Source organism: Rissa tridactyla, chromosome 9, assembly GCF_028500815.1.
Source record: "Rissa tridactyla isolate bRisTri1 chromosome 9, bRisTri1.patW.cur.20221130, whole genome shotgun sequence".
In the NCBI taxonomy this organism is placed as follows: domain Eukaryota; kingdom Metazoa; phylum Chordata; class Aves; order Charadriiformes; family Laridae; genus Rissa; species Rissa tridactyla.
Window position 1 is genome coordinate 1,322,134 of NC_071474.1, and position 13,783 is coordinate 1,335,916.

Consider the following 13,783-nt stretch of genomic DNA (forward strand, 5'->3'; position numbering starts at 1 on the left):
GCCCTGGCGCCAGAGCGGCGCAGCGCCTGCCGCGTGCCTCTGCCCCGCCCGCGGCGCGCCCCCTGGCGGGCGGGCGGCTCCGCACGGGGTAAGACCCCACGCCCGTCACGCCGCTGCCACCCACACCCACCTCAGGCGGCCTTTAAAACGAGGAAGTCCCTCCCCCCGTCACGCCTGGTGATTGGCCGCGGCGCCCGCGCGGGCGGACGGCTATTGGCTGGGACTCCTGGGGTGGGCGGGGCGGCGGGCTAGGGGTGCTGCGGCGGGCGGGGGCCAGCCCGTCCCGGCCGTGGCGGCGGCGGGTGCGCGTCGCGGGGCCGGTACCGCGCCCGCCCGCCCGGGGCCGCGCCATGAAGAGCCTCAAGTCCCGCCTGAAGAAGCACGAAGCGGTCATCGGGGGCAGCGCGGTGGGTGCCGGCAGGGCTGGGATGGGGGACAGAGGCTCCCTCCCGGGGGCGGGGGCCTGCGCTGGCGGGCCGAGGGCCCGGGGGCTCCTGTGAGGGCAGGCGGGACTGGGGGCTGCTGCGCTGTGGGAGCTGGGCCCCCCGGAGTTACCTGGGATGGAGCGGTGGGGCTGAGCGCTGCGGGCGGGCGGTGGGCGTGCAGCCCCGTGGAGGGGGTGGGCTGGGGTGGAGGGTGGGCTCTGCTGGGGGACAAGGCTGGGGGAGCTGAGGTGGGGTCTGAGGCCTCCGGGGGGTGGATGGGGCAGGAGGGCTGTGAGTCTGTGGGGTGTCCGGGAGCTGGGGTGAGAGGAGCAGAAGGGGCCGGGCAGCTGGGCGTTCCGGGGGGACAGAGCACGGGGAGCTCCGGCTCCCTGGGGAGCTGAGGCTTTGCCGGGGGACAGAGAGCATAGAAGAGCTGGCGTAGCCTTGGGGGAGGAGAGCCTCTGGCATCCGTGGGGAGCGAGCTCTGTGGGGCAGCCGTCGGGCAGCTATGGGGCGGCGGCACACTGGCACTGGGGGCTGCTGGAGGAGTGGGTCTCCCTCGGGGTTGGAGTGCCAGGGCAGGCGGTGCGCCCCGGGGAGCAGGCACAGCAGAGAGGGCATCTCCGAGTGGGATGAGAACATGCACTACACGCGGCACCCAGCCCCCTGTTCAGCCTCCCCTAGGTGACCTGCAGCTCAGAAGACAAGCCTGCAAACACGTTACCTCTGCATTCAGTTTTGCTTTCTGGCTTCATCAGAAATGAACGCTTTTTTTCTTTTTTTTTTCCTGTAAGAGCCTTGTGAGCTGGTGTTGAGCTCCGACTGGCAACCTGCCCTGGGGCTTGCTGAGATATGCGTGCATGGCATTGTCAGTAGCTTGTTCAATATTAGCAATTCCTGTGTCAAAATTGGAGCACTTATCCCAGTGCACAGAAGGAGGATTTGTGTAGAAAGTGGACAAAAAGCTTTCAAAGTGGCTAGTGACTTTACACAGTTGTGATTTCTGATCATCCAGTCTGGGAATACTGGGCCTGGGGGAGTTGCAACCTCTGGAAATGAGGTACCTTTGTGATGGTGCAATTTGTCTGTGTCTCATTCTCTACAGCTTCCAAGATCTAGGCTAGTGTTAGCTGGCTTTAAATGACTTTATTTGGTTTCATTTTTACTTCATTCATCTCTGCAGATGACTTTTGATGAGAGAGGCCTTTGTGACTGAAGAAAGCTATATTGGGGAATTACTTTGTGTGGTAAATCATTTTTAATCGTGACCATTCAGTAAATGCTTCCTTGGGTGTCTGCTGTGGAAGTTGCACTCCTAAGCTGCTTGCTGTCTTGTGTGCTGATTTGCTAAACTTGCCACTGGCTACGTGAAATAGCGGAAAAGGGCAGGTTAATACGGTACTCTGACTTTTATCAGTTGTCTTTTAAGGTATTAACTATCTTCAAAATACTCCTGCACATTTGTCTTGGATCTGAAGCTATTACTTGAAAATAATAGCTCATTTGAAAGATATGTAGATATTCAGGCTTGTAAACTGCTGACTGAACTCATCTGACAAAATGACAGCTCAGTGTGCAAGTGCATCACCGTGCTGAACATTTCACTGTGCAAAGAAGTGATTCAGATGTCTGTTATGATAATTTGTCATGTGTAGGCTGGCATCCGTTTATGTTATTCATTAATTGTCCTATACTTTAGACTGTTTGTTATTTTAAAATAAGCCTACAATAATTAAATTTCAACAAACACTTATAGTGCCTGTATTTGTTTTTGAATGGAGATGGAGATTTTTTACTTCCATAGGTGGAGGCTCAACAAGCCTTTCTTTCAAAGTAGGTTTGAGCATTCTTAATACTTTTCAGAGATGAGGTTATTCTAAAAAACAAGAAGGGAAATCACTTTCACTGAGATCCCTTACAAACTGGGTTTTGTACCCATCATGTTCTTATTTCCTCTGTTTATTACGTATTTTGGTTACATCATCACTCCACTGGCTAATCAAACACCAACTTATCTTCTATATGGGGAAAAAAAATCCATCCGCATGGGTGGGTGTTAATAGTGAGGCCGAAGTGGGGGATGACTGGGTAAAGCCAGGTCTGTGTTTCTGAGGGGAAGTGGGTGGGAATCCTGCCAGCGTGAACTTTATAGATCCTGGTTGAAACGAGTGTAAAAGAGTTGCCTGTTTGAGAAACTTCATCCCTCTCTCCTGTCCCCACCCAGTGCTATTTCCTGGGGGGTGGAGAGAAACCTAATCCCTTCATGCTTCTGAAAATTTTCCTTCAGGTTAAGGTAATAGTTACATGCCCTCTGTCTTCTGATGGTGACCTTTTGGAAATTGCTTTATTACCTGTCTCACAATGGAGGGAAGCCATGAAAGGCAGCAGAAAGTAAAAACAATTGTTATTACCAATTCTGCAATTATCTAGAATGCTGTGTTTGAAAATGGAGTTATCTGGTTTTGCCAACTCCAGCTGGCGGATGGTGCTTGGAAAATAATCTGAGCAGCCTGTTCAGTAACTTCAGTGCTCTGAATAGTGAGACAAATGCTTGTCATTTGCTGTAGTGTAGGCTGGAAACTTTAACACCAGATTCTGTGGAGCAGAAAGCCTTGGGGGCATGGTCCTCACTTTCAGTCAGAGATGGTGCCCCATCCACCAACATTTACAAGATAGATTTTAATTAATGTAGTCGTTCATATTGGGGTGACCACAGCAGCGTGCACTGCTAGTATTTCTGAGATTCCAAAATACATGCTGATACTTTAAATGCGTGTTTGTGATCTAGTTTGTGTTTAGAAAGTGTGTTCTTCCAGTAAAGTTAGAAATTCTGTCTGTAGCTCTGTGTACAAGAAGGAAATATGAAGTGCTCACTGGTTGGTTTTTCTTGAGAAGATGATTGGGGAAAGATTGATTTATTGTTCTGCAAAGTTATTTTTATTTTAAGCCTTTGCTAATCGACTTTCACCGGTGAGATTCTAACTGTTGGCCTCTGAGGGGGGGAAGGTTGCCTACTTCTTTAACACTTGGGAAATAGCTGTGGAGGTGTTCTGTTAAATTTGAGGCGTGTTATTTTATTAATGTGGGGCTTTTAACCTTTCTGTCCTTTGTGAAGAGGTCTGGAATTCAGGGAAGGGTGCTTCTGGACTGCTTGCCAGAGGATAGCTGCTTCCTGTGAAACACAGGGTTCTTGGCAGCGCTGGAGCACAGCTGAAGCTGTTATCACTGAGCAGTGGTGGGTCTGCATCTCTTGAGTTGTTTGCATCCTAAGATACTACATCAAAGACAGAGCTGGGGTGAGATACACACACGCTTCAGAAATTAGCAGCACTGCCTGGAGCACCTGCCAGTAATGAGAATGAGCAGATGTAAAGCCATGTGAAAACTTCTGTCAATCCTTTCTCCTCTGGGGAAAAATGATGTTGGATTTATTTTATTTTTTTTAATTAGGAGAAACTGCACATCATCTATAATTAGCGGAAATCATTGTGCAAGACACAAAGGTAGACATCTGAGCACTTGCTCTGGTATGATGATCTGTGATTATTAAATTAATATCTGAACAAGTTGTGTAGTTAGTGACAGCTGAACTTGTTTAAGGTTGTGTTAACGCTTTTTCCTGTGGAGACTGCCCAATTCTGTTAAATGGATGACTGTTCCTCTGTGTAAGGAGTGGAACTCTGTGGGTTGACCCAATACACAATTAAACAACTGCTACTGCCCTGTCAGCAGCAGGGAGGGGAGGTACCACCTCTCGTTCAGATTTGACTGCTTTTATTAAAGGAATGGAAGAATACTGTTTGTCTGAATTTGTGTGTACAGCAGAATAACTTTGTTTAAAATGACTTGTAGCACCAGTGTGCTGTAGAATGTACATTAGTAACTGAAGGAATGAAGTAAAAGATGGATGTTTTTTAACCTAGTTTTAACCGAAGATTTCAAGGTCACTTGTGTGTTGAACTTCTGAAACAAAAGAAAAAACTTTCATTGCTGGTGTCAACGAACAAGATTTTCATGGCCATTTAGTTGCGATTCTGCTCTGCAAAGACAAAACTTTTTTTGTCAGCCACGCTGATCACAATGCTATGACCTATCAGCAGAACTTTTCCAGTGTTGCTGCTGTTGACCAGAGCAAAGATACTCTTCCCTCTCCCCTACCTCCCTCCTGTCTGCTGTGGGCAACCTCAGGTGACTTTACAATGCCATCTTCAGGCAACGCAGCCAAGAATCAGCAACACTATAATATTCAAATGCCAAGTCCTAGACTGGCTGTGGTTGTTCTTTAGAGTATGTTTGCGTTCCAGGAAGCTTTATTAAAGCTCGTGCTAATGTGCGTGTTCCTTGGGGAAAGAAAAAACAAAACAAAACACCAAACCCTTTGTGATTCATTTGCATTTAGCTAAATAGAATTGGGTGCTTGTTTGTGTGATGTTTGTGGTTGATGTTGAAGAAACAGGAGGTTAGTCAAGACGGGCAATTTGTGGTTCAGCAAAAGCTTTGTGGTGCAGCCTATTTACAGGTGCATTGTAATTTTCAGGCTCCTTAAAAAGGAGTGCTTATCAATGCTTTATCATTTTGGAATGTAGCAATTAAAAATATTTTAAAAATTGGAAGAACAGTGAGTGCCTGTGTGCAAGTTAAATATCCTAGCTGATTTGCAGGCATAATTATGCAGATAAGGCTGTCTGGTTATCTGTTAAGTTTTTTCTGAACTTTTGTTCAGATACAACTTATGTAGTACTTTGTCAGTCATTTAAATATTAATATTTATCAGCAAGCAGATGCTTATAACATCTGAGAGACTGATGTCTCCATATTTTCATTACTTAATGGAAACCGAACAGGGTCGAGTCAGACTGTAACACGGAATTCCCTTCTCCATGCGTGTGTGCTTGAGGCTGCTTCCCTGCATGATGAATGTAATAGTCATATGGTGTTTCATCACCCCCTAATATTTTTCTGATGCTTTGTTATTAATAAATAGAATTACACAAATCAATCGGTCCTTGCCTGAGAGCTCTGTAATTTCAAGCTAATGGTTTGCCTGGAGTCGGAGGAAGGCAGTGTGATAATGCTGCTTTTAATGGCAGGCAAAGGCAGCCGGACTCTGACCTTCCTGCTGCTTTCTCCGCATTTAAAGGGGAAATACTTTCTCCTGGGCACCTGTGGGGGCGAAGCCGGGCTGCAGCAGGACCCAGGCTTCCAGGGCTCCCCGTCTCCCATTATGTCTGTGGTGAAAGCTGTGTTGTTCTCCTTACTGTAAAAGGGTGTTATGTTCTTTGATGTATGTAAGTCCAGCCCCGGTTCCCATAAAATTAACTTATCAGACTGTTGTAAAATGCAGCTGCAAAAACACTGGTATGTTTCCAGAGTGCATAATTAGTTCTCATCACTTTTATTGGTGTCCAAGTTGGTCTGTATCTCAGGACTGAGAATTTGAGGATGTTTTATCAATAAAGTGCACTTGAGTGGTATGTTAGCAATGAAACATGAGGAAGTTGTGTTTAAAAACAAAATTGATTTTTTATTTTTTTAAGTGGCTTTGCATCCTTCAGGAGCTGGACACAGTTCTTTGACACTTTCACAGTATTTTGTGTGCCGTTGTGGTTATGCTGGTGGTTTTTTTTCCCCCCTACTCCAGCCAAGCCGAAAAGAAACTGGCTATACTGTTAGGTACATGTCCCTCCTTGCAGGTGGAAATGTAGTTTGACACAGATTAGAGCCCTCATGATGGTTTTGAGAGGACTATTTGACATGTCACATAGTTAGCTAGAACTAGATTTGAATACTTTCTCGATACTTAATAATTTGATCTTGATGGGATGTGCTAACTTGTAGTAGGAAGGAAAATGCCTTAAGAATAGGGTAAGATCAGGAATGTTTATGTTGAGGCTTTAGATGGTTACTGTTTGTTTTGCTTTAACCTGTTTGTTAGGAGAATATTACCTATATTAATTACAGGATGCAGTTACGTATAAACAAGCCATGCGACAGCATAACTGTTGTTATGAATGCTTGACAGGAGCATTTTGAGAGCAGTGCAAAACCAGAGTGGTCCTAGGAAGGCTGTTATTTTTGATCTCTGTTTAGACTAAGCCTTGCCCACTCTGTGGCATCCGATGGCTTTTCCGTAGATGGAGAAATTGCAGTAAATAAGGTGGTAACATGACAAGTTTCAGCCAGCAGGTTCCCACATGCAGCAAGAGCCCTGTGTTCAAGCTGTGTCTGTTTTTCCCTTACGTAGCCTGAGCAGTACATCTTACTCTAGAACATTTGTATGTGAATACAGACATATCCTGATAATCAAGATAGGCTTATAAAATATAGATGCCATTTTCCCCCGCACTTGAGCTAACACTTTCGGAAGTGTTGTATCTGCAGTATTTTCTAGGCAACTGCAGGCAAGCCAAAGTCCACAAGGTAGGTGGGTATTAGCTGATTTGTGCCTGTACTGTAGGGGGAAAATACACCTGGTGCATATCTTTAAAAATAGTTTAAATAGTCTAACCTAGTCTTTCATTTTGTCAGTCTATGCAGTCTTTAAATAAATCAAACTACTTCAAAAGCAACTGTCGTTTTGTGCCATATAAAATCGCAGGGCGTGTCTGTTCAGATGTTAGTTATGATCACAAATGTACTCTGACCTCTGTAGAACGAGCAGGAAAATTAAATGCATGGGTTTATAGATGTGCCAAGCCTACCCTTCTCACCTGTGCGTGGCTTACGTGACACATGTATGTTTTTCAAGTAACTCTCCTTTGTCAGTGAGTGTCTGCCTTTCTCTGTGGGAAAACTGCCTGAGACCTAAATTGAAAAAGATTAATATCTTGTGACAAAGATGGGCCTAAAATTAATAATTCTTGGTCTCTTCTTTGACAAGAATTGATTTATCTGATTGTCTTCTCAGACTTCAGAAACTGCAGTGTTAGTTTTATAACTGTTTCCATAAAAGTATTATGTTAGTGGTTTTTGTCTAGGACCATTCATATATTTGTGAGCACTTGCTGTAAGTGGTGATGGCAGTGTTGTACCAGAGCTCTTTGCTCTCAGTATGTTATGTGCTTATGTCACCCGCTAATGGCATTAGAGGAGGATGTGTCCCGTTCGGTTTTTTCCATTAATAGGATTATCTGCCTAACCCAGCAGTGACGAGGAGCTGTGTTCACTTTCACAGGTTTATGTCAGCTTTCAGGCTGAAAGGTTTAAGAGCTGCTTTGAATTACAACTGGTACTTCTGAAGTCAGTTAGATGACTGCTAAAGATTGTCCATGCTTTATTTAAATAGGCTGGTTATTTATGGAGTCGGTGTTCTGCAGCTGTGTAGGCAAAAGTGTTTAGAGACTCTGGATGAGTCCCAGTTCAGGTGGAAGTTTCTTGAGCAATACTATTTCAGCAACAAGTTAACTTGTCACAATTTTTTTCACTGCAATATTAAGACCCGTATTTCTCGTGTCCCTGGCCCTGTACTGCCCTTTTTAAAAAAAGGTCATTCTCAAATGGGAGTTATACCTCCTTGATTGTGCTCAGACTGGTGACCAGAAATCTCTTCTTGCTGGCATGAAAAGTCTTGTGAGTTCCCTTCTGGCTACTAGGTTTTCACTCCAGAGAATATTTGGGTTGAGAAAAATCTCAGCAGAAGAGCTGCTGGGATTAAAGGGTATTACGGATTGCTCTCCAGAGGCCTTCAGGGTTGGGATCTTCATTTGTCTGTCCTGTTTGGGTCCCCATAATCCCAGTATTACTTTTTCTTCTTGCATCTCTTGGGATCCCTAATGGAGCACTTTGCTCTGAGTCCCTCGGTGGGGACACTTGGGCGGCAGGGTGGGCAGTGATACTGTGCATGGCTTCATGAACTCTACCTGCTTTTCTTTTTTTTGGTTGAGAGGGAGAAGATGCTCAGTAGCTTCAAGCTCAGATTCCCTAAGTATGATGCTATGTTTGTTTATTGATAAATATATATCCTATAACAATAATAAAATTTAAACATGAACTTTGCTAATTGCTTCTCAGTTTTTTAGCTGTGTACAAATATATATATTTTTTGTAGCCTATCAGAACTACCCTTGCTGATAGCACCCCATGGCTTTCATTGCCAGCAACGGTGTGCCCTTCCACTGCCTTCAGTAACTAGAACATCTTGTCTTGCTTTGCTCGGAACAGTGAGAGTAATTAGGCTGGGTACCAAACGTGCCCTGAGTGTAAATACCTCTTCTGGCAGTCATTAATGCTCTTGCTGCTCTCATATTTAAATACTTAATTATAATGATGGATGATGAACAGGTTTGTTTTCAAAGGTTGTAGTTTTAGAGTCTCCAATAAACTTTGACTCTGAACTATGCCATATATTCTTTTTAGTAAACAACCGATAGTGGTGATATTTTTTTATCTGCTGCCTGAATCAGTGCTGGCTGAGAGTATTGCGGCGTGCAGCATAGGAGGATGTAATGTTATGTGATGGTCCAAAGATATCTACCAGACAAGGACTGCAGATAGGTAAAGTAGCTTAACTTCTGATCTGCTAAATGTCTGATAAGACAAAGGGTTTCGGGTTCAGAGGGAACAGGAGGAGATAATTGCTCATGCAATGTGTAGTGAAGTTGTACAGTCCCTTACCAAAGGGTACTGAGGATGCTAAAAGCTTACCTGGACTTGAGGAAAAACTGGGTAAGTTAATAGAGCAATTCATTCAGAATTACTAAGCATGTAGGTAGAATCCCTCTAGCCCAGGAAGTTTAAATCATTGATTGAAAGCTAGGAGAGCTTTTGGAAGAGTATTCTGCGCTTGTTCAGTTTCTTTTTTTGAGCATGCTGGTGTGTGTGTGTATCTCTGCACCTCTCCCGAAGGCGTTACGATACCAGATGGAGGTACAGAGTGCATGCAGACGCCTAACATATCTGCTCACTACAAAGCCCTTAAGCTGAGAGCACACCAGATACAAGCTGATAGGAACAAGTACTGCATTTGATCCTAGCCAGATGGTGGAGATGGGATGCTCCCTTATCTTTGGAGACCTGGAGTTGGGAAGAGCTCCTGGCAGGCTGAGTTTAGGAAAAACAGGTGCTCTGTGCTAAAAGAAATGGGCAGCATTGGCCTTAGCTAGGCGTCTGTGGTATGTTTGGCAATTTAGCACCTCCAGAGATCTGTGCTGCTGGTGGATCTGATGATGGTCTTTGTTCTGAAAAGCCAAATACGAATTAAGTTCCAAACTTCGGTTACACTGAAGGAATGCAACCCAAGTACACTTCATTGGTTTCTACCCTCTGAGCTCTCTGAGATACAGCCACCTTGGAGAACTATTTATTTGGTGTGAGTTTGTCGCTGGGCTGTGTTTACCAAAGCTGCTCAGGCTGCTGGAGCCATGAAGGCCGTGTTTCCTGAGCACTGCTGTCTCTGCCTGGACTGAGCTGGGCAGGAGCAGGGAATGCGGTTTAGCAATCCTAAATCTTGTGGTCGAGACTGTCATGGGAGGATCCTCAGCATAAAGGATGAGTGCAGCTCACGAGTCATGAGGAATGTCTGCAGGCAGATAAAAATGGAGACAAGTGAAACTTTTGGGATAAATAAATTGGAAAAGATGGTTCACCTGGAAGGCGTAGTCTTACCTACACAGTTTCTCACCGAGCTAATGTCAGTTAAGTGGTTTGGGTCTTTTTTTTTGCTGTTGCTGTCACTTGTGAAGCGTATTTACTTTTTTTCCAAAAAATGCCATTATTAGCTTGAGGAGCCAGACTTGGTTCTGGTCAGAGGATAACTTGAGAGGACATAGTCATTGCACTTTTTTGGAGTGGCTTTGTCACGTGGACACTAATTGCAGCAAAGTCTTGGAATGCTCTTTTGAGAAACATGTTAGTGCTGCAAGGCAAAGGGCTGATGCTGGCAGCCAGTGATGTGGAATAGTTTAGAAGTTACTGGGAAAGGGTGAATTTGTGCAAATATGAATGAGTGAGTGATTTCTAGAATCTCTTTCCTGAGAAGACCCGTTTATGAGGTTATTTGCAGTCTCTTGTGTGTGTCCTCCAGGGTGTGCGTGTATGTGGTTTTTCTGGCTGTGCACCATGTTTCTCTTCTGCAGACAGAACAGCGCATTGCTTGTGGTGTTGACCTACTCCTCTAAATACGGCACTCAGGAGATCTCCATTTAAACTTAAAACTTGTGAAAGGAGAGTCTACAGCTTCCCTGCTGTTAATCATTATGCTGTCTATTTAATGTTTTGACAGTCTCTGTGACTCCTCTCCTTTAACATGTTGGGAGACAGACTGGCAGCAGCAGTAAGCTGAAACCAGCTTCTATTCAGAATGGGTTTCATCACTGTAAAAGGAGATATTTTTTTTAAAGCAGAGGCATGTGTGTTTTCTAATTTAAAATCGGTTACATTTCTGTCAAAATAGGATCTTGCATTCCATCTGCTCGGCAGTTGTAACTGTCTGAAGTCTGATCGCGAGTCTGGTTTCGGCTTTGTGGTGTGGTGGAATGGGAAAAAATTACTCCTGCGAGTATTTCAGTCCTCCTGTGTTATTAGTGGTGATAAGTATGACCTTCATTAATGTCAGTGGACAGTTAATTTGACTAACATGTTTGTTATTTTAAAGTGAGTGTTTGCATGTCTGCTGAACATAAAAACACCATAGTAGAGTTTCATGCATACTTGTCTCGTTAGTTAACATTAAATCTAAAATGCATTACTCAGGGCATGAGCATGCAGAGAATGTATTAATAGCTATTGCTTTCTATCGCTTGGCTATCAAGTACTGGGTTATCAGAAAATAGATCTGGGCTGATGAGACTGTCTACGTATTGTTTACAAGATATTTCAGATCTGGGCAATATTTACTTGTGAGTCTGACTTACTCTGGCAGTCTGTCACAACAGAAACAAAACCTCTGGGAGGGTTTTCCTGGGGACTGCTGGGGACAGGCTGAGCGGGCGGCCGGACCCACCAAGGGCTTCACCGCCTGGGCAGCCCCTGGCCAGGGGCAGCCCCTATTGTTTGAAGAGTTATGAAGTCTGAAGATGATCCTGAAGAGAGGGAAAATATACTTGGGGATCCCAGCTAAGTGAAGGATGGACCAAAATGAATTCAGGGCGGTGGAGAGAATACGTTTCTCAAAGCAGCCTGTTTGAACTCTGGCTTGCTGCTTTGTGAGCTGCAGTGGTTTGTAACTTGATGCGAGATAAAGTGATCGCTTCTGGCAGCAAGAAGCTACGACTTCTATGATGACTTGTTGGTTTTCTTGTGCAGCAAAAGACACGGTAGGTATCTTAGATTTCATATCCATGGCAGTAGTGCAAAAATGTAAAAGCTTGAATTTTGTAAATGTTTTGTAACGGTTTCTTTTTAATCAATGTGTGTTATATCTGTCATTTATAACTCTTCTTGTGTGGAATTTTCCTTAAATGTGAAATGCTTAGGAGACAATATTTGATTTAGTACATCATAGGAAATGGATATAATTTACTTAATTTTTTTCCCTTTGGTTATAACACTTAAGATGATAGTATTTTTTTTTTTAAATCATGCTCTTGTTAATCAGGAGATTTATGAAATGGAAGGAAGGAATGGCTGGTGAAGGGTTTTCTATAGATTTAGGTGAGTTTGTGCTAGCAGGTACAAGCTGCAAGTATGGAACTCGGCAATCCAAACCCAGTGGCAGAAGTGCAAGGTGTGATTGCTTTCCTCTAAGGGTGTGAGATGTGTCATATGCAAAAGAATTGAGAGGGAGCAGAGCTTGATGCCCTGCATGTACAGTTTCTAAGGTATTTAAAAATAAAACTTGCATAACATAATGTTATATACATAACTTGCTGTGAACGTAATGCCACCACAATGCAATGACTTCACTATGCCAACCAGGCTGGCTTGGCTTTTAAGCTAATAAATGTTTTAATTAATTGACAAATTGGTACTGCGCTTTAGCTGGGCAACACTAGTGATTGTAATTTCATTAGTTGTCTATTTTTATTCCTTCATGTCACTTTTAGCAAGTATTGTACTGAATAAGCTATTGCTAAGACTTCATGATTACCGTGAACTTGTTTATTATGAGAATGGGGACTAAAGATAATCATGACTACAACTCCATTATACAAACCATTCTACAGATGTAGGGTGGCGGTAGTGGGCTTTTGGTTTTGTTCTTTTTTTTGTTTCTCCTCTTTTTACCTAGCAAACCCTGGCTCTGGTGCAAGGTGAGACCTTGCTGCAGCTCTGGGCTCTCACGGCATTCAGAACTGGCGAATTGGCACTGGCTCTCTTCATTGTGGATCTTCCAGACTTTATTACATTAAATCTTGAAAAATGTTAGTCTTTGCTCGTAAGACAGTCTTAAGGGGAGGGTAGTTCTATCTTGATAGAATGTGACTGTTTTTTTTAACATGAAGATTATATAAAGTTGCTTTTTTAAAATCTACTGTTGTTCTTGCTTTCACACGAAGACTGCCAAGACTTTTGCGTAGTGGGTTTCATGCTTAAAGGAGGTGGAGGAGTGTGTTGTGATGAACCCAACACGAAGGACAAGGCATTGATAAGCTGCTTTCTCACTTCAGGAAACAAAAATGTTTTCAGCTACTCTAACTGCTCTATTTTGGAAATTATTAGGTTTACCAGTTTTAATGTTCTTTATTCAGTCAGGCGTGGAATTTGTGATCCACTGTGATAGTAACTTCATGCACCTACAGGCTGCTTATGTCTCACTATTATCAGTAAATTCTTTTGCTGTATAGAGTTAGATTTGAATATAATACTCCTTTATAAGCCTTTTATCTTCTGCTGAAAGCTTCTTGAACATGAAGTCATCGGTGTCCAGCTTGGCCATGCTGGCTCTGTCACAGAACAGAATTTCCTGAACAGTGTAAAGCAATTCAGAAAGGGTGGTTATAGGCAACAGAAGAGAACAAGCTCCCTCTTTTGGGGTGGGACGCTTGGCCTGTGGTCTGAAATTCTAAATTTGAAGTAAACAAGGCAAAAGTGGAGGGGGGGATGAATGTCTGAGACTGAATGCGTGGTGGTCTATTTATAAGTGACATGTACTTTCTTTGCAATCTACGTTGCTTTGGTAGTTGCAACTTGGTAAAGCGATAAACATTGAATTTCTTTCTTCTACAGCTGAATAGATGTTCATCCCTTAAATATTACTTTTAGTTGAATTTTGACCCATTGAACAGTCTGACACAGGAGAAACTGTCCTGTTGCATATTTTTAGTGCACCCATTTGATGTTAAAATTTGAAAACTGCTTGGGACGTAGTGGAGCTGGTTGAGATCTATTTTTAAGAATGGCTGAATTCAGTGAGTTGAATTAGCAAGTACGTTTCTCTGCTGATGTCGTGGGTACCTACACTGACTTGCAGCACTTCAGCA

At 43.7% G+C, this 13,783-nt stretch overlaps 1 protein-coding gene across 1 annotated transcript in view; it reads left to right on the forward strand.

Annotated features, from left to right (window-relative positions):
* Positions 1-274: 274 nt before the first annotated feature.
* Positions 275-13,783, forward strand: part of UACA (uveal autoantigen with coiled-coil domains and ankyrin repeats) — a 34,406-nt gene continuing 20,897 nt past the window's right edge. The window contains exon 1 of the mRNA XM_054215183.1: positions 275-407. Coding sequence (XP_054071158.1) covers positions 351-407 — 57 coding nt within the window. The 5' untranslated portion in view covers positions 275-350. The remainder of the gene's footprint in view (positions 408-13,783) is intronic.